The 18,412-nt window shown below is 41.2% G+C and overlaps 1 protein-coding gene across 1 annotated transcript in view; it reads right to left on the bottom strand.

Annotated features, from left to right (window-relative positions):
• LOC145452698 (uncharacterized) overlaps positions 1-18,412 on the bottom strand; it is a 32,049-nt gene that overhangs the window by 7,323 nt on the left and 6,314 nt on the right. The window contains exons 2-16 of the mRNA XM_080330863.1: positions 16,754-16,895; positions 16,440-16,633; positions 16,113-16,349; positions 13,915-14,054; positions 13,702-13,843; positions 13,026-13,244; positions 12,775-12,951; positions 12,204-12,388; positions 11,880-12,106; positions 10,659-10,863; positions 9,792-9,921; positions 9,262-9,445; positions 8,342-8,547; positions 4,157-4,225; positions 614-664 (exon numbers count right to left, since the gene is read on the bottom strand). Coding sequence (XP_080186989.1) covers positions 614-664; positions 4,157-4,225; positions 8,342-8,547; positions 9,262-9,445; positions 9,792-9,921; positions 10,659-10,863; positions 11,880-12,106; positions 12,204-12,388; positions 12,775-12,951; positions 13,026-13,244; positions 13,702-13,843; positions 13,915-14,054; positions 16,113-16,349; positions 16,440-16,633; positions 16,754-16,895 — 2,508 coding nt within the window. The remainder of the gene's footprint in view (positions 1-613; positions 665-4,156; positions 4,226-8,341; positions 8,548-9,261; positions 9,446-9,791; positions 9,922-10,658; positions 10,864-11,879; positions 12,107-12,203; positions 12,389-12,774; positions 12,952-13,025; positions 13,245-13,701; positions 13,844-13,914; positions 14,055-16,112; positions 16,350-16,439; positions 16,634-16,753; positions 16,896-18,412) is intronic.

Here is an 18,412-nt window from a genome sequence, read left to right as displayed (position 1 = left end):
AATTTGATGGTGCTCGTAAACTGTATTTGCAATGTCCCATGTAACAAATGTTAGATTCAAACATACATGATACAAATATACAGTTACTTTGCGGAACCACAGCAAGTTTCACACAAGCGATACTTATCTAATAAATTCACGCATGGTTATAACAAGATTATATTGTCAGTTAGGGCCATTATGACGGTAGCTAATACCCTGTCGTGCATCTGCTTTGTCTGCGATGTCTCTGCTAGGGGAATTAACCAAACCGAAAACGTAAATGAAATTAGATCCAGTAAAGAAAGGAATAGTAGTGACGAATTGGCAGCTTCTTATCCCGGCTAAGAATTGAAGAATTCTTTGTGAAGTAGAATATTTAATGATTTTAAATTTAACTCAAAATTTGACTCCGAGTCACGAGTGTATTTCGTATTTTTGAAATTTCAAGTCTGAGTCACGAGAAGTCATTTCAGGTAGTATTCAAGTCAAGTCAGTCCAAAAACCTCACCTGAGTCATTCCAGCACTTTCTTAGGGCTCACCGCAATTTAATCATATAAATCTAAATTAACACTATAACAGCCCCAACAATTACCTGACACAAGACTTACACACTATACAGTATACACTCACCTGCTGCGGGTGTATCGCAAACATCGTATGTAGCGCTTGATTTGCTGCTACCTGAAAACGTTATGTTATAGTACATATCATTCCATATAATGGGGGAAGCGAATGGCGCAGTTGAGCCGAGCCATGAAAGTCGGTATAACAAAGATAAAGTTCCGGGCGCAAGCAGAACAAGAGAGACAGCATGTTGGAAGCGCGCGTGTGTGGAAGTCGTCCGGAAGACTACGAACGCAAAGATACAGAACACTACCAGATCATTGTCGTGGGGTGGAGCACATATGACCTTAATAGGCGATAAGCACCACTGTTATGTATGAAATAAACAAACAAACTTGTAATCACTCGTTATGTGTTGGTGGCAGATAAAACGGAAATTCAACTCTGAACTGACATTAACCTTGCGTCTTCGAAACATGAACTGATTTTCGAGACCGCGGCGTAAAGCATCATGCTTTTCTGATTTTGGATGATAAAAGGGCTCGTTCGGTCAGCGCTACATGCTTGGCCACTAAACGGGCGAGATCACTATCCTACATTCCAGCGCAGTCGCGGAGTTATCTCTACGTCTTGTTCAGCCGTATATTATATTCAAGTTCCGTCGTTCAATGTTGTTGCTATTCAGATATTATATTTTCGAACAACGCAATGACAATCCAATATTATAGCGTTTTCGAGAACTACGGTACTTTGTCCCTCAAGTATTGTACACGTACGAAATAATATCCTTGCGTAAAAATAGTGTTTGAAATCAGCATTGTGACGTCGCATGACGCCAGAGGTTCGTGTTCACAGCGAACCTTTTGTTGAAGTTTGTATTCACACGAACCAGAACCTTTAACTTCGCACCCTCCGTATTGTTGTATGCCTATATACACAGATCGCACAGGGCCGCAACTGTCGCACACGAAGCCCTCCAATTGATGACCCGAACTCCAAGGGTTGCCAAAATTATTTCCGATAATGAACAATCGAGTGCTTCGTGACAGATTTCATCAACCTTCATCACAACGGACAAGGACTCCCAAAAATACAGATCACGGCATTGCTTTCATGGTGCTTTTTTCACGTAGCATGCCTTAGTATAAAGCAGTGGCGGCTCGTCCTATCGGGCAACTGGGGCATTGCCCCACCTAAAATTCTGTTCAATAACAATTTAACCATTTATAGACGCACAGCAATCAATCTATACCGAGATCACAGCGAAACCCGCGTTCTTCTTGTGCTTTCGCTTGCAAACGCCCATACATAGCGAAGTCTCTGCGAAAATCGAATTCTCTTCCGTGTTTTCGCTTTGTGAATGCCTAGCCGGGGCTTGCCCCGGTAGCGCTCATAACAAGCTTTCACTATCTATTCTCTCAAAGCCGCGCACAATAAAGAAACGGTGATTTACTCTCTCCTATTCGTAAAATGGCCGAGCAACCGTGGCAAATATGCCTACTCGCCCCTAAGGTGTGATGTAACAATCGTATCTATATCTGAACTCGGTTACCGTAATATGCGTTGAGTCGACCTTTGCTGGTATAGGTCGATTTTGACGGTGTTTCGCACCATGATAATTCTTGAAACTTGGTATGATATGTCGTGAAGGTAGTATTTAACACTGCTCCAAGTTTTAGGCTTGCTACTTAAAGATAATGGTAGTAATTCCGTTTCCGAAGTTCAGTGTGTGCTGATCTATCATGTACAATTGTACATAGTACAGCAAACGGATTTTACTCAAAAGCCGGTATTGGTCTCCATTGATTTTGACGATGTTCTATACCGAGATCGGTCATGACATTTGGCACGGTAAGTGTTAGTATCGACCGATGTAACAAGTTTTAAGTTTGTCACTGAACTATGTGGGTGGTAATTTCGTTTCCAAAGTCGAGTAAGAGCTGACTCTTCATTTATCGCCAACAAATTTACGCAAAAGCCGTTATTGGTCTCTATTGATTTTAACGATGTTCCATACCTAGATCTGTCATGAGCTTTCACACGGTATGTCTTGATTTTAGTATCGAACGCGGTGCCAAGTCTTAAAGTTGACACTCAATGATTGAGGCAGTTATTTCGTTTTCGAGGTCGAGTATGGTAGAGATGCGCGCTGATCTGATACTTAGCCTACCTACGTCATTGCGGATCTCACGCAAAAGCCGGTGTCGGTCTGTGCTAATCTATAGTCTGCGTTCCATAACGAGATCGGTGATGATATTTCCAATGGTATATCTCGATGATCGCATGAAACAGCTAACCAAGATTCTCGGTTTGCATTCAAGTATTCGCATAATTTTATGTTCGCCAATGTCCATTTCACTGTGAAATTGTGGCCTTCAAACCATTTGCTTACAATCCCCTGTCAATTGCGATAGCTATTTCATTTTCGATGTCGGCTAACAGCTGATCATTCGATCAGCCTATTCCTCGATCTATTTTACTCAAAGTTCGGTGTTCGTCTGTTTGCATTGATTTTGACAGTGTACCATACCGGAATGGGTTATGAGATTACGTATGCTACTTCTCGATGATTTCTTGTAACAGTATACTAAGTTACGGCTTTTATTCATGTATTTATATATTAATATATTTTCCAACGGCGATTTCGCAGCAGACTTATAGACAGTGAGCCGTATGTGTTGTGTCACAGTCTCCAGTTTCAAGGCCAAAATGTCCTACGTTGTTCCGAGACCGAAGTTCCGAGGCTGCTGTCCTTAGTTCTTCAAAGACCATTCAAATTGATGTTCTGGATTCAATATGACAGGCCCAATCTATGAGATAACAATTGCGTATGTGTCCGAACTCGTTGACCTTTCCAGTTAGGCTTACGCAATCTCTCGAGTTCTAGTCATTGGAATTAGTCAGGTCAAGTCAAGTGCGAACATGAATCGTATTGAATCTTTATTCCGTACGTAGTTTACGCAGTTGCCTTTAGAGCGAAAATGAGAGGTCTAGAAGTTGTCCAGTCTATTGATCCAATCGTACGCCGGGTGCCTCCGCTTTGGTTGCCTATTATCACCTGGTCGTAACCAGAGATGGCCACAGTCCGGTTCAGGAGCAGGAGCAGGATTTCAATGTTTTTTTACCTGGCCGGACTGGATCCGGATTTCGAATTTGGGGTGACGGTCGGATTTTAGGGTCTATCGATTTGCGTAATCTATAACTCTACCATGAAATCAAAACGCATGCTACTAAGGATGACCTGATACTTGATTCGTGGCATAGGGACGATTCTTAGTTCACGTACATTTTGTAAAATAATCCTTTGATTAAAAATAAATGAATAAAACATTTGTTACCACACTTCAAGTCACGGCTCACCGGCAAACCTCTCGCGGCACCTACGTTAAAATCACTGTTGTCGGGTAATTCATGTGACCATCATAAAGTTACTTTTTTGCGTTGGAAAACGCCATTGTGACGTCATGTTGATAAAAGTCGCTCGCAGCCCTTGCCCCACCACCCGATATTGTCACGAGCCGCCACTGGTATAAAGAGAAGCCAATGCCATTTACACGTGTCTTCGAAAGCCCGCATATCCGACATTATAAATGCGCTCTTTATACTTACCACAATCGAGGAAGCACCACGCTATGGCCGCGTAAAAGGCAACTCGCATATCTTCGATCGATCTGTATTATAATTCCAGATCTTTCTGAACCCTCCTTTTATTCTCGAAATTACCGGTTGGAATATTTTGCCGGAAAATACATCTGACTTCTCTTATCAATCTATAGTATGATAACGGTTGCAACGTTGCAGACGCTATTTATCTATGGCGAATGTTCATCCGATTAGATATCGTGCGGTGGGTATTCCGGCAACTCGTTATTGGATGCGCGGAGGTTCTGCACTGTGAACCTTCTTCATGTATTACAATTTTCACGTCATTATAACCCATTTAGTGGAAATTCATGGCATTTCGTTTTCGGGTCACTCTCCGCGTGGCTCTGGCAGCATGAAAATCAACACTAAACGAGCATGCACCTTGCCATTATCAAAAATGATTTGCTCGAAAGTTTTCTCGGAATATTCAGTTTTCCGTTGGTTAATCTTTATAGTGACTCTCTGCTGTGAGCTTTGCCCGCAATCACACAATAGCAAGAATGAAACACACTGTGATGATGCGGATCCGTTAAAATTCGGAAATAATGCCTCGGCATTCGTAATTCGACTTGTAGAGGTATAGGAAATGTGAAAAACAAATATCATAACGCATTGCGAAGAAAACAGCCACAACGTCATCACATCTACATCGGCACGACAAAGGATGCTTTCGGGTATCGATATTAACCTGGTAAATATATTTTGCTGTATTTTACCTGTGCGTCAGTTCATTTTCTCTTCATGGTGCCCGATTTCAGCCTTAAAAGTAATTTATTTGCTGATATATATCACCATCGTTTCAACGTGACTATTTCTATTTCGTGGACTCATTTCCAGCAAATCAGTGTCAAATTATTTTTTCATTAATTAGCAATTTCATTATCTCAACTCCATCACAGCCCAGTACCAAGATGTAAACCCTTGAAAAAAGCACCACAAATTTGCCACCGTAAATACTATAAATTCAAAAATGGTCGAAATTTCAATTTAAGATTGCAGGGCCTTTACGGGTCGGAATTGACCCAAATTTGGTGTGTAGCGTTTTTTTTAGGCAACCTGACAATTTTATCACTAAGCGAGTGAAATTTGGAAAAAAAAAGAGTTATTTTCGAACAACCCTATTAATGCACACTGCTCATGCACACTGAATGAAAAGTGCAATTACTACTCGTATCATTGAGTGACAGCCTTGAATCTTGGTACATCGGTAGCTGATATAATCAATATACACCATGCGAAATCTTGTCTCCCAAATACGTATAGAAAACCATCAAAATCAACACATATCAATAATGAATTTTGCGTAAAATCTACCATGCGGTAGCCTAGTTTCAGTTTAGCGCACAGTCGTTATGGATAAGCAGAGGTGGTCACTAACGAAGTAATTCTACTTTTTCGAAGTACTCGAGTAGTTTTCCTCTACTTCTGGTACTTACTCAAGTAGATCTTTTTCTCGCTACTTCTACTTCTACTATTTTGTGAACTACTTACTTACTTTTCGCTATTTTTAGTTTGTCAAGTAGAAGTAGTTTAATCCCCCAATAAGAAAGATAGCCTAAGGAATTTCAGGGCTGTTGTCACGTTGTACCAACATTTAATTTTCATAAAAGTCATGAAATACCCAGAATTTTCGTAGCGCTTCGCGCTCAGTAGATATGGCGTGACAAATATGTTTTAACGAAAATATCGCTGAATATAATTTAGATACCGGGTTGCATGGTTCCATTCACACCGCGTTGTCGCCTATATCAAATATTTCATCACAGTAAGTATGGTCCCGATAACGTTAGAAACTACCGTTTCGCAATCTAGCAAATACTTATTATACCTAGCAGCCCATGACAAAAGAACTGAAACTATAATTAGAACTCAACGTATAATACTCGTAATTGAAAGAAAAATACAGATACTACTTCCAAAATACGGAAAAGATATTTCATATCTTTTATCCAGAAAGCTTCAACGGTGATGATGGTCTGCTAAAACAGGTCTAATGTTGAAAAAAGTCAAATTCCATTTTTCCAGATTAGGACACGTCATGGACTGCTAGGTATAATAGGTAATTGCTAGATTGCGAAACGGTAGTTTCAAACGGTATGGGGGCGGCCATACTTACTGTGATGAAATATTTGATATAGGCAACAATGCGGTGTGAACGGAACTACGCAGCCAGGTATCTAAATTATATTCAGCGATACCTTCGTTAAAAACATATTTGTCACTCCATATCTACTGTGCGCGAAGCGCAACGAAATTCTGGGTATTACATGACTTTTATGAAAATTAAATGTTGGTACTACGTGAAAACAGCCCCAAAATTCGTTAGCTAGGCTATCTTCTTGTTGGGGGATTAAACTAATTCTACTTGACAAACTGAAAATAGCGAAAAGTAAGTAAGTAGTTCACAAAATATTACGAAGTAGAAGTAGCGAGAAAAAGATCTACTTGAGTAAGTACCAGAAGTAGAGGAAAACTACTTGAGTACTTCGAAAAAGTAGAAGTACTTCGTTACTGACCACCTCTGTTTATGAGTGGAATGGTCATAACGAATTGGCAAAATAGTCCCTGTATCGCAGTAACTGAATATATTTTCGAAACTCCCGTGTCAAGTCATTTGCCTGAGTCTCGAAGATGCATCTTGTGATTTCGAAAGCACCCACGCTCGATCGACTACTAACATTATGCGACGTCCCGGAAAAATCTACTTTCGGGAAATACTTATACTTGAGTACTTTTAAGATCTCCAATTTCTGCTTCCACTTGAAATAGTTTTGACATGTCTTGGAAATCACCACTGTTACTTGTAACTGAGTTGAACTTTATGGCGCCACTTCTACTTCTAATCGAGTAGCTTACTAACGATGGCTACTTGGACTGCCTCTATCTAAAACGACGTATAGGGTGAAAGATGATTGATCCATCAGCTGGAATATAGGTGCTTTGATACGGGACAAAGAGAAAAGTTGAAACGATTCAAAGAGAAGTGAGTAACATGCCAGCATTGGTGTATCAAAGAACACATACGGCGGCAGCGGTCTTTCAACATTGCGTCTCTGAAATTTGCAGCAACGATACGCGTCCTTATGCTGAGTGGCACTGCATGGTGGCGATAAAATGATAACACACAGCTGTTGAATTCTCGTGGTTGTTATGACAAAAATAGACCGTGGTTCTAAAGGCTTCTATATTCACCTGCGAGCTACCTGTTTACCTCTGTGAATAGGGGCGTGTTGTTTCACCTACAGCTATACTGGTCAATTGTAAACACCATAATAAACTACTTGCGGTAAAATATATATTGCGGTAATATATATATTGCTCAGTGGACTGTTTGGAAAATGTTTTCTGCTCACGCGTGTGTCCTTGAGTAACCAGAATTTCTCATCTCTAGAGATTGCCGACAATAACGCACGAACGAAATATGAAATCGCATGAATCCGTTTTCGAATACGAGTTACTTTGCACGACGTCTATAAGCCTTATTATTATTAATTGGTATTCAATGTTTCATATCCCGTGTCTCGATTGGAATATATTCCGATAGACTGTGGAAGCAAAAAGTCTTGTCATCCCGTTATTTGAAAGTACTTCAAACCTGTCAAAAAGAAAAGTAACATTGCTGAAGATTAAGGATGCAATTCTGAAGAGTCTGGATGAACCTCTAATTCATGGATTCCTAAATTTTGTCTAGTACGGATCTCCAACTGTGACCTAGTCCTGATAAGCTTTGAACAAAATAGACCCTTCAATTTCGCCCAGTTTCAATCCTAATCACGGCCTCATTGCGATCTGGTTTAAACAGCGTCTCGGTGACTGATAAATAGGTCATCAATGTCGGCCAGTCAGATTACCATTCGGAGTACAATAATCGTCCGTGTGGCTATTGTGACCTGTGTGAGGTAGGCACTGGAAATAAGACAAAATATGGCCTCAAGTCAAAAATAAGGACAACTTTGTTAGTTCCATTGTGTAAAGTTGTGTTGTAGTTTCCACATTAACCTTTCATGGACACTTGCAAACTAGTCCGGGGAGCCCCAACGGAACCATGAACCCCAGCTTAGGAATCCTCATTCTAATCATTCGCTGTTGTTTGCTTCATTCAAGAGCAGTGAATTTTCCGTAGGCGTGTCATCCCAACGGCATTATTACCTGCAACAGCTGATTGAAACCCTGCGTTGTAATCAACCGCGACTTCATTTTTCTGGTAGTCGGATCGGATATCAGAATAAGAGCCGTCGCTTCCCGGGCCGCCCACCAACGCTCCAAATAGCGTTAACGGATTCGGCCCGTTGGCGTCGCGATCTTGATTGTCACAAACCTGACTGGCCGGATCCTCAGTCCACAAGCGGCATGAACTATGAGAAGCAGAACGAAGAGTTTACCAGAGTTCGCGGCAATTCATATGAAATGCCGCTGTGTACTGCTATGGTAAAATGGTTTGGATATCACAATATGAAATTATGGTTATATATTAATGACGGGGCTGAAACTGACAAACATGATTAAAACTTCAGCAAGCTGTGTTTGCGAGAAATAGCGTATCGTTGTGTATCTGGATTGAGATCATGGTTTGTGTAGTCAGAGCGAACTTGATCGCATTTTCTAATTTATAACCGCTATTATTATGTTATTATTGCAAATATAAAGTCATTGGTGTTTCTCATGTGTCGGCATTCGAGGTCATATAATTAGTTTGGTGTAATCAATATACTATCTTTGTGGGAAACGAACATATTACAAAAGCAAACTGTCATGACAGTCTTTTTACTGAAGCTGCTTGTGCCTCTATGCATTTTTCACATTATCCTCCGACTGCGAGGAATGCTATACTGAGAAAACAAACTTCTCCAATTGATATCCCACCTAAGGGGTGGTAAATTACCTAATATAAATTGGATCCCCCGTTACCAACCGTTATGAGTATAGGTTTTTGGTCAAATATTATCTCCAAAGATGACCCGCAAACGCAATAAGTTCGTCTTTAATCGGTAAGGAAACATGACATGTTTAGACGCATCGATTGTATAGTTCCATTATAGCATATACCATATGCGTGCATCCTTTCGTACCTTGATCTGTGATGCGGACTCTGAGGTGGATTGTTTCCGAAACCGACCACGTAGCTGCGCCCACCATCGCCAGAACCGAGCATGTAGCTAATCTGGTCTCTGGCATAGTCATGGTATATCTGCCCGGTGGCGCTGGTCGGCCCCTCCATGTTGGCAGCAAGTAGTGCAATCAAAGCGTAGTTTGCTACATTGAAATACTTTGCATAAATGGGATGTATCGAGTAATTGGCCAGTATGAGTGAGCTCGGTATATTATACAGATTGTAGGCTATAAATACAAATAGCATCCGGACAATAGCGAGTTCAAAATATCATGGCTTTCATAATAGCGAGGGTCGAAACAGCGACACCCACGTCCCACTGTATTGATGACTCTTGACGGTCGGTAATTTGAATGTCTCGCTATTAATATACTGTTTTGAAACTCGCTGTCATGAATGTAGCCAATGCAACGATATCTGGATGTATTTTTTTATGTTAAAATGCTCATCACATACTGCATGCATGTATTGTATGTATATTGTATATACCTGCATATCTGTTGGTTCCCCATTGTGAGAAATAAGTCAATCCTGCCGGCGTAGTAGGCTTGTTTCGTACGTTATCAATCGCAGCGAACAGGTTCGTCTTGTACATACTTCGTTCCTGGCTTAGCAGAACCTATCGCAGGAATGGATTGTATTTATGGTTGCATTTAAAACACACAGTGTTTTAAGACATGTTTTAAACACTGTTGTAGACAAATGCCTTTAAAAAAAACGTAATATTTTCAAACGTTATCTAATTATGCCATGATCGTGAGAATACTTTGGAAAAAGTATGAGCCTATATGGACGATTTGTACCAAATATAGTCGACGGACACGATGCGGGGTGACTGGAACCCTCGAAATCGTCTTCGGTTCAACAGTTACAGCGTGTAGATGTAAAGCATTGGTACGGAATGGGTGTTCTGATGATGAAGACCGCCGACCGCAAAAAATGCCAAATAACGATGCAGTCCTGGTTAAAGAAATTTTGGTATGTTTATGACAGTGGTCGGAAGCCCTTTTCCTCGAAGTATCCATATTCACGCTATATTTTCTAGTGACAACGTCAATCCATTGTGACGTCACAATTAAGGATTTGTGACGTCATTACTAAAAAATCTGTCAAAAACATGTTTTAAACATATGTTTGTTTTAAATTGATTTTTGTTTTAAATGCAATCCCAATTGTACTACATTTCTATATCCTGGATTATTCTCAACGACAATATTGTAATAGTATGTGCATTGTACATTTGCGTATGAGGTGCAGAGATGAGCGACTTTGAAATTTTTATGTCCTAATCCAATCCTGTTTTCTCAAATCCTAACCCATGCTCATCTCTGATGACGTGACTGTAAGTAGACTGACCAGTGCTCCGGGTCCTTTGAGGTCCCAAGAGAATTCGCTGGTGCCAACGGAGTTGACAAGCTGGATAGCTTGATTCAGGTAGCCGTCGTTGTTCGTTGCTTTGTATAGCCACATTGCTGCCCACATGAGCTCGTCGTTGTAGCCGCTCCACGATCTATAAAATTCTCCGACGGCGGATTCGGGAACCGAGTCATGATAGTTACCTCTGAAAATGTCGGATTTGAACGTTGAAAACAGTATGTTATGACTAGAGCCCGACCGATTATCGGTTCGCCGATAATATCGAGTCGATATTAGACTTTGAAAGAATTATCGGTATCGGCCATTGGAGGTGAACAAATATCGGCAATTTTCGTGACGTCACAACATGATAGTATCAAGTCAGAAAACTATAATTCTTGACCGCTAGATTTAGAATGTTGCTATATTTCATATATCTTACACTTTCAAGGTGTGCAGACGCAGCCTTTCTAGTTTATTTCATTTTTAAGTATGACAATGGCTGTAAAGCTAATAAAAGAAATGCTCTGAAGTTTTGAAAATGCGCCTTTTGAGGTAGATTCCACCTTATTTAAATATCGGCTGAATATATCGGTGTTATCGGTGAAGGTGTTAGATATCGGTTTTATCGGTATCGGCCCAAAAATCCAATATCGGTCTGGCTCTAATGACTAACCGCGTCCCCGGCAGTTATAAAGCTAGAAGGAATTCAATATGTAAACCACACGGAATCAAAATTTCAAGACTTTGATAATTTTCTGCACTACGTCCACATTCAAGTCAAAATACAAGCATGTCCTGCTGAATTAAGAGCGAAGACTAGTCTGCGCTCAAGATTACCGGACCACGATTCCATCGCTTGTACTTTTTTGTTATTTTTAGTTACTAGTAATTCAGTATACAATGTACATGCCTCTTATTTACATTTACTAACCCAAGGCGGGTTCTGAATCCTTTCTATCTTTTCATTTTATCGCAATCTCGTGATGTCTATGATAACATTATTATTTATAGACTGAACTTAACAGAACGCAGACGACGTTCTTGTCTCGTATATGGAGAACTTTGTGACATCAGAATAGTAGGCCTACCATCATGGTAGATGTTGTTGACGGCGCAGCATACTCGGAGCAAAGTAAACACGACCAATCAACCACAGACTCGCAAGTCGCAACAACGAAACTGAATCGCAATACGCAGTGCCAATGATAGGTTTATTACCTGTAATTATTTGCGAAATCGTAGAGCTGCATAGCATGACCCAGCAAATTGCCCGCGTAGTTTGAGTCAATAGTTTCGAAAACTATGGAAGCCGCTGCGAGGGCTGCAGCGGTCTCTGCCGCAACTTCAGTCCCCGGATTATTCGTATCGACCTTGTACACGGGCCTGTCCATCGTCATCGTCTCTGGGTGACCCCACGATGCATGGTCCGCGTGAGGGTCTCCGACCTGTCAACGTGAATGTATAATGCACATTCTATTGGTTTATAAAAATGTAAATAAACAGGACTCTGTTAATATACAAATTAAGATAAAGTTGTCTGACCTGAAAATATAATTCATTCGGCGAAACATGGGCTTTAACGAAGTAATCGGTCGCCCATTTTATGCAGTCAACGGCATTATCCCATTCGCCGGCGTCTTCGTATGCCTCTTGAAATTCAATCATTCCCCACGCTAATACTGTCGTTGACCATGACATTGGGAATCCGAACTTCACATAATCTCCGGCTGTATGATATATATCAAACCAACGAATGAAGTGTATAATCACTATTTGTGGTCGTGTGGATCAGGTCAATAAGTAAGCAAACAATGCGGATCATAATGACGAAGTCATCCTGTTAACCAAATGTTTTTTTTTCTACTTTGAGATTGTGACACTGGTTTAATTGGTTCCCATTGTATATATTTACTTCATATTTGAATACAAAATGCATCATCACTCTTTGAAAATCTGATGACCAGCACAGTTTATTCGCTATTGTCGGTCTCACTGACATATCGTGAATTCCAATATCGTATCAGTTATATTAAAAATGAACATCGAGATCGATGCAAAGTATGTTGTATCGGCACGTAGGCCTATTTAATATGGAACCAATCTTTGTTCATACCATCATACCATCCGCCAACAAGATCAACAGAGCAAGTTGATCCAATGCAACCATCTCGGAGACCGGAATCGCCACGCCACGGTATGCGGTTTGTAGTAGGAAGCTGTCCAGACCTTTGCGCTTCGTAAAATAAAATGGACTTGTGCAGTACTTCATTGTAGTCGTAAGGATTTCCCGCTGAATGTAACGGTAGAAATTAAGATATAGGTGACAATGCTTTGGATGGAAATTTATATAGTCAATTCTGTTACCATCGACATCTGCCGAAGGCACGAAGTTCGGTGTGGTTTGTTGTGCTGTGCTTGGAAGCGACCCTGTTTGCTGACTCGGACTCGCAGTAGAGGTAGTGCTTTGAACGGTGGCAGTGCTGGATTGAGTGGCTGTTGTTGTTGAAGTAGTAGCGCAGCCTCCCCCGCTATTTGACGGAGAAATATCCGGTTGTTCGCCGTTATTGTATAAAACGATCGTTGCTGATAACAAATAATAAAAAAAGAGCCGTCGTTATAGCGAAAATCTCGGTTATGTGAAAGGATGTCAATGGCGAATGGTCGTGACAGTGACTATATGGCTATATAGCTACACTATATAGGTATATGGCGTGTTATTTGATTTAGGGAGATTCCCTCCTTTCCTCAGTTCTCATCAATAGTCATACCATTTTTTGTTTCCGCTAACATCGGCTACTACATCATAAAGTCCACTATACTATCCAGCAAGTGCTAAAAATTCAGATCCTGATATATGCGTCGGGAGTGAGCAAATAATCGCGATGCCTACCAAAACACTTCCAAGTTATTAGCCTTAAAATATAGCTTGCGGAATGATATTATATAGGCGTGCATCCATGAAAGCTACAAGCATGAAAATGGATTTTTTTTAATGCATCATAAAATAACGTTGGGGAATTCAAGACATGTATATGTCAACCTGAAGGAGCGGAGTTTCCGCTAGTCTTCGCCATCACCGTGCCTTGTAGCACTGCATTCTGGATATTGCTGTTCCAGGACTTTGGTGTAAGAAACCACACCAAGCCACCGCTATGGGGACCATCCGGTTCGGATTCGTAAGGCTAAAAAGATTGTCACGACGCAACAGTCAGAGGTAATCCATTTTATCGCGTGGGTCGTGCTAGTCACATACCGTCATCCAAGTTACTGATTCTGAGAATACGATCTTCATTGTCCAGTCGTTGTAAGATCCAGATGGAGATTGGTATTTGAATATAAAAGTCCAGACACCTCCATCGTTCCACCCAAGATTTTCCAGGGAATATGCAACATCTGAAACGCATAAGATATCCTTTTGGCTATAGGTATGGAAAGCTGTGGATTGGCATTGCTATATGGCTCCTGAGGAATTGAAATTGACAATTTGGGGTCATTATGACTCCTTTGACGAAAAAGGTTTCCAACCCCCGTAATAATATCTTTGATCAGGACTACATCGCCATGAAGCATTTTAACGGTCAGCGGCCATCATCATTGGAATATTCATTCCGTTCCAGTAACATATCAATATGTGCTATTACTGGTGAACCAATTATTACGATTCCATGGGTTCTTCCCATGGCGTATCGTATGCTTCGACAATATCTAATTCTAGTCCAATTCGTCCCAAGGCTCGTAGCACATGTTTTTGCGACAGTATTTACACAATTTTGACATAATTATATACTTTGAAATAGCACTTGTTTAAAACACCCTTTAAAGGCGCTTGAAAACACCTCTTGTTTTAAATGCAACCCTAAGTGTGTGTATGTGTGAGAGAGAGGGAGAAAGAGAGAGATTTAGTTAGTCAGTCGATGAGGGGAAACGTGCAAATTTATAAGTTTTATTAAGAGTTGCATCATTTCAAAACATCTCAAGACTGCGAGACAATGAAAAGATGGGAAGGTATCGAAGCGATTTGGTAGTCTTTAAAATCGGACACCCACCTGGGCCCAGGCGATGTAGAGAGGGGGCATGTACACTGAATGAAAAGTAGAAGAAGATAATACTTAAAGACCAGTCGTGGCGAGATAGCGCAGTGGTATAATCCGCGGCTGCAACACCAATGGGTTGCGGGCTCGAGTCCGACCGAGGTCGACTTCAGAACTCAGAACTCCTATACCTATGTGATGGAGGTTTATCTAGGCTCCTCCTCGCCCCCTCATCCTCGTAAGCGACATCTTACAAAAAGCCGGGAAGTGGGCCTTGCTATAAGTCGGCAGTTACGGAATAAAAATTGAAGTTCTGTACCTCCAAGAAGCTCTTCAAATAAAAATTGAAGAATATCGGCCCGGTGTAAATGACCATAGTAGTCGACAAACACCATGAACCCCACATAAACAGACAAACACAAAGACCAGCGGCAAAATGAGGTGGCATGTGATGGAAGGCGAGATCGATATGTCGGGTCGTAGTCCGATAAACTTGCAGCTGACTAGTATTCATTCAGTAGAAATTGCTTCTATTTCGACTTGAATGTGGTTCATGGTGGGATTTGCGGTATAAAGCAATGCTTGATCGGTAGTGACTGGTAGACTAGATGGTGATGCTATCATGACAGTCTTCGCGCCAACCGAAATCAGATTGTCCATATTTTCAAACAACAAGGTCAGCAAAATCATATCGATTTTTAGAGAGGTAAATATTTAGTAATGATTTAACCTCATTTCCATCGCAATGTTAAATATTCAAAATTGTGATAGGGTATGCTTTATACAGGTCGGCTATACTCTTGTCCTTCGTCCGATTGGTAAGCCCCGCCCACTGACTCCACTGCGGACCGAGACCGCTGATAGCCATTATTAAAATTGTTATTGTATGTCGCCATTAGAAATGTGCATATTTCTCTGGAGAAATTCATGCTCATGCTTAATGCTCATACACTAGTGTTACCATACATCCTCTTTTAATAGGATTAGTCCTCTTTTTTGACTTTTTTGAAAGTGTCCTCGGAGGACGCCCAAATGTCCTCTTTTTTGAGATTTTGTCCTTTTTTTGAGAATTTTGGTCAAATTTATGGCCAAATTCGAGTGAGATACCGTAAATCAGCACCAAAGTAACGCCCGGCGGGTATTTCTGGAGCTGAGCCGGAAAGTTGAGCTTTTTTTGTAGTCAACCAAGTGATAATGTGCAAGAAAAACTGTATTTTGGGAGCTGAGCCAGAAACAGAAAGTCCACCTTTTACTTTTTAGTCAACCGACCACGGAATAGGAAAATTTACCCCTTTTTCACGATTTACCTCCGGTTTTGCAAGTCTGAAAATTTTGAAAAAGTGTCCTCTTTTCAGATTTCCAAAATATGGTAACCCTATCATACACTCCACTTTATAGTTGCAATTTCATAATAGATTACCTGTAGTTCCAGAAGGAGGCCCCAAGTCGACACACGGCGTAGTTGTGCTAGCTAAAGACGTGGTAGTAGTCGTTGTGGTTGAAGTCGTCGTTGGCACTGTAGTCGTAGTTTCACTGGCAGTTGTGGATGTGATACTGGTAGTAGGTGGTGCCGTCGTAGCGGGCAAAGGCTCCACGGGATTCGGTTCAATAATGCAAGAGGCGTCATTCACGGGAAACTCGAAGAAGGCGACAGTTGCTAAACATGATATCGATTTACAATGGTTTTCCATTTCAAGTCACAAAATTATCTTGCTAATTTGCGGTCACTATTCTGGATTTATATTACCGGTCAGTTTCTTTATTCCGTCGGTTAGCAGGTTGGAGCCAGAGCTTTCCATAAAGAATGTGAATTGATACTGTTGTACTTTGGATAAATCTAAGTTGTAATCTTTGTTTGTAAATGTCACAACTCGTCGATTTGATCCTACCGCCGATACGTAGGTAGCGTATGAGTCGATGACAATGTCATTTTCTAGTGCGCTGAAAGAAATGTGATTTTCCTGTAGGCCTGTTTGTATATGTAGGCCACATGTTTTACTTCCGCACAAGCACGTAGTTCTATATATCAGACTGGTTATCTGATACTATTATATAACTTACTTGGAAAAGACAACAGCAACAGACCATCCTGTGGTGGTCGAAACAGTTGGGGATAGTGTCACTCGGAAAACAGCTCCTGTCGGAGCAACATCTACTATTGAGTACGTAGTCCCAACGAATGACGGTTTCGGACAATCCTGACCTAACAATGACATAAGGTATAATATTTTGACTACGACATAGTTCTCTAAATACTTTGGATAGCGTGAACATCTGAAAGGTTTTGGTTCCTGTGAAGGCGAACCTTTTTGAAACGTTCTCTGTGAACGCGAACGTGAACCCAAACCTATGACGTCACATGATTTCAACCCTACATTTCAGTAAAGAAATATATTAATGTACACATTACCTAGCAACGACTCTGTAGTACAGCATTCTCACTTCATAAACATTGTCATTGTCATTGGTTTATTAGCAATTTTATCAGTTCAATGCACCACAAAAAAATGCGATACAATGAAAAGACAGGAAGATGTCGAAGCGACAAGGAGTAGTCTATGGAATCGGACACCCACCTTGGCCTAGGCGATGTAAAGAGGAGGCATGCACACTGAATGTAAGTAAAGAATATAGTATAGAAAAAGAAAGCGACAAGAAATAGGGCGGCATGTCATGGGAAGCGAGATCGATAGGTCATTCATGGTCCGGTAACCTTGAGAATGGACTGTATTTATTTAGTAGTAATTGCTTGTATTTCGACTTGAATGTGGACATGCTCGTCGACTGTCGGATGGCCGGCGGGATACTGTTCCACACATCAGGTCCGGCATATTTGATAGAGCGATGATCTTTTCGGTCGATCATATGATATTTGGACGACGTGGACGCGCGTGTGTTGTACTTGTGCGCTTTTGATTCAGCGGTAAAGAAGTCATTGAAATATTCGGGGCAACGACCGCAGTGAAACTGATACATGAACTTCGCGATTTCTAGTTTCCGCATGTCTTCTATGTTTGGGACGCCGAATCTCTTCAGCAGCGACTTATTGGATGGGCAGCCAGGCCCCTTTGGGGCCCTAGCTATGATTCGGAGTACTTTATGCTGTAGTTTCTGCAGTGGCTTGAGTGCAGTTTTACTGGCAGCTCCCCAACAGAGGATGCCATAATGTATCTTCGATTGGATTAAGGATTTAAACAGTATCAGAAGAACCCATGCTGGCATGAATCGTCTAAGGCTGTAGAACAGGCCGCACTTCGGTGATAATTTAGTTTCTAGGGACTGAATATGACTCTTCCAGGACATGTTCGAGTCCAGTAAAACTCCGAGATATTTGGCATTATCTGTGTTGGAAACGGGCTGACCAGCGATATTAACGGTTAGGTTATATTTTGAATTTACTGTCAGCAATTGCGATTTCGAGGCGTTTATGCAAAGGTTGTTCTGGGCCGTCCACTCATGGACTTTGGGCATTTGGTCACCAGTCAGGGCATCCAGCTCTGCCGTCGAAGATGCGGAAGAGATGAGGTGAGTATCATCAGCGAACAGTGTGGTGTTCAATGAGGAGGTTACAAAAATGTCGTTGACATATAAGGTGAAAAGGACCGGTCCAAGTACTGAGCCCTGGGGCACACCACAGGTCACCAGGTGAGGAGAGGACAAGGTGTCTGAGATCGCAACCATTTTTTGGCGTCCAGTGAGGTAACTTTTCATTAGCTCAAG

This window comes from Botryllus schlosseri, chromosome 12 (assembly GCF_051294905.1).
Source record: "Botryllus schlosseri isolate E-star chromosome 12, Bs_hap1, whole genome shotgun sequence".
In the NCBI taxonomy this organism is placed as follows: domain Eukaryota; kingdom Metazoa; phylum Chordata; class Ascidiacea; order Stolidobranchia; family Styelidae; genus Botryllus; species Botryllus schlosseri.
Note: the sequence above shows the minus strand (reverse complement) of the source record. Positions and strands in the feature narration are given on the sequence as shown.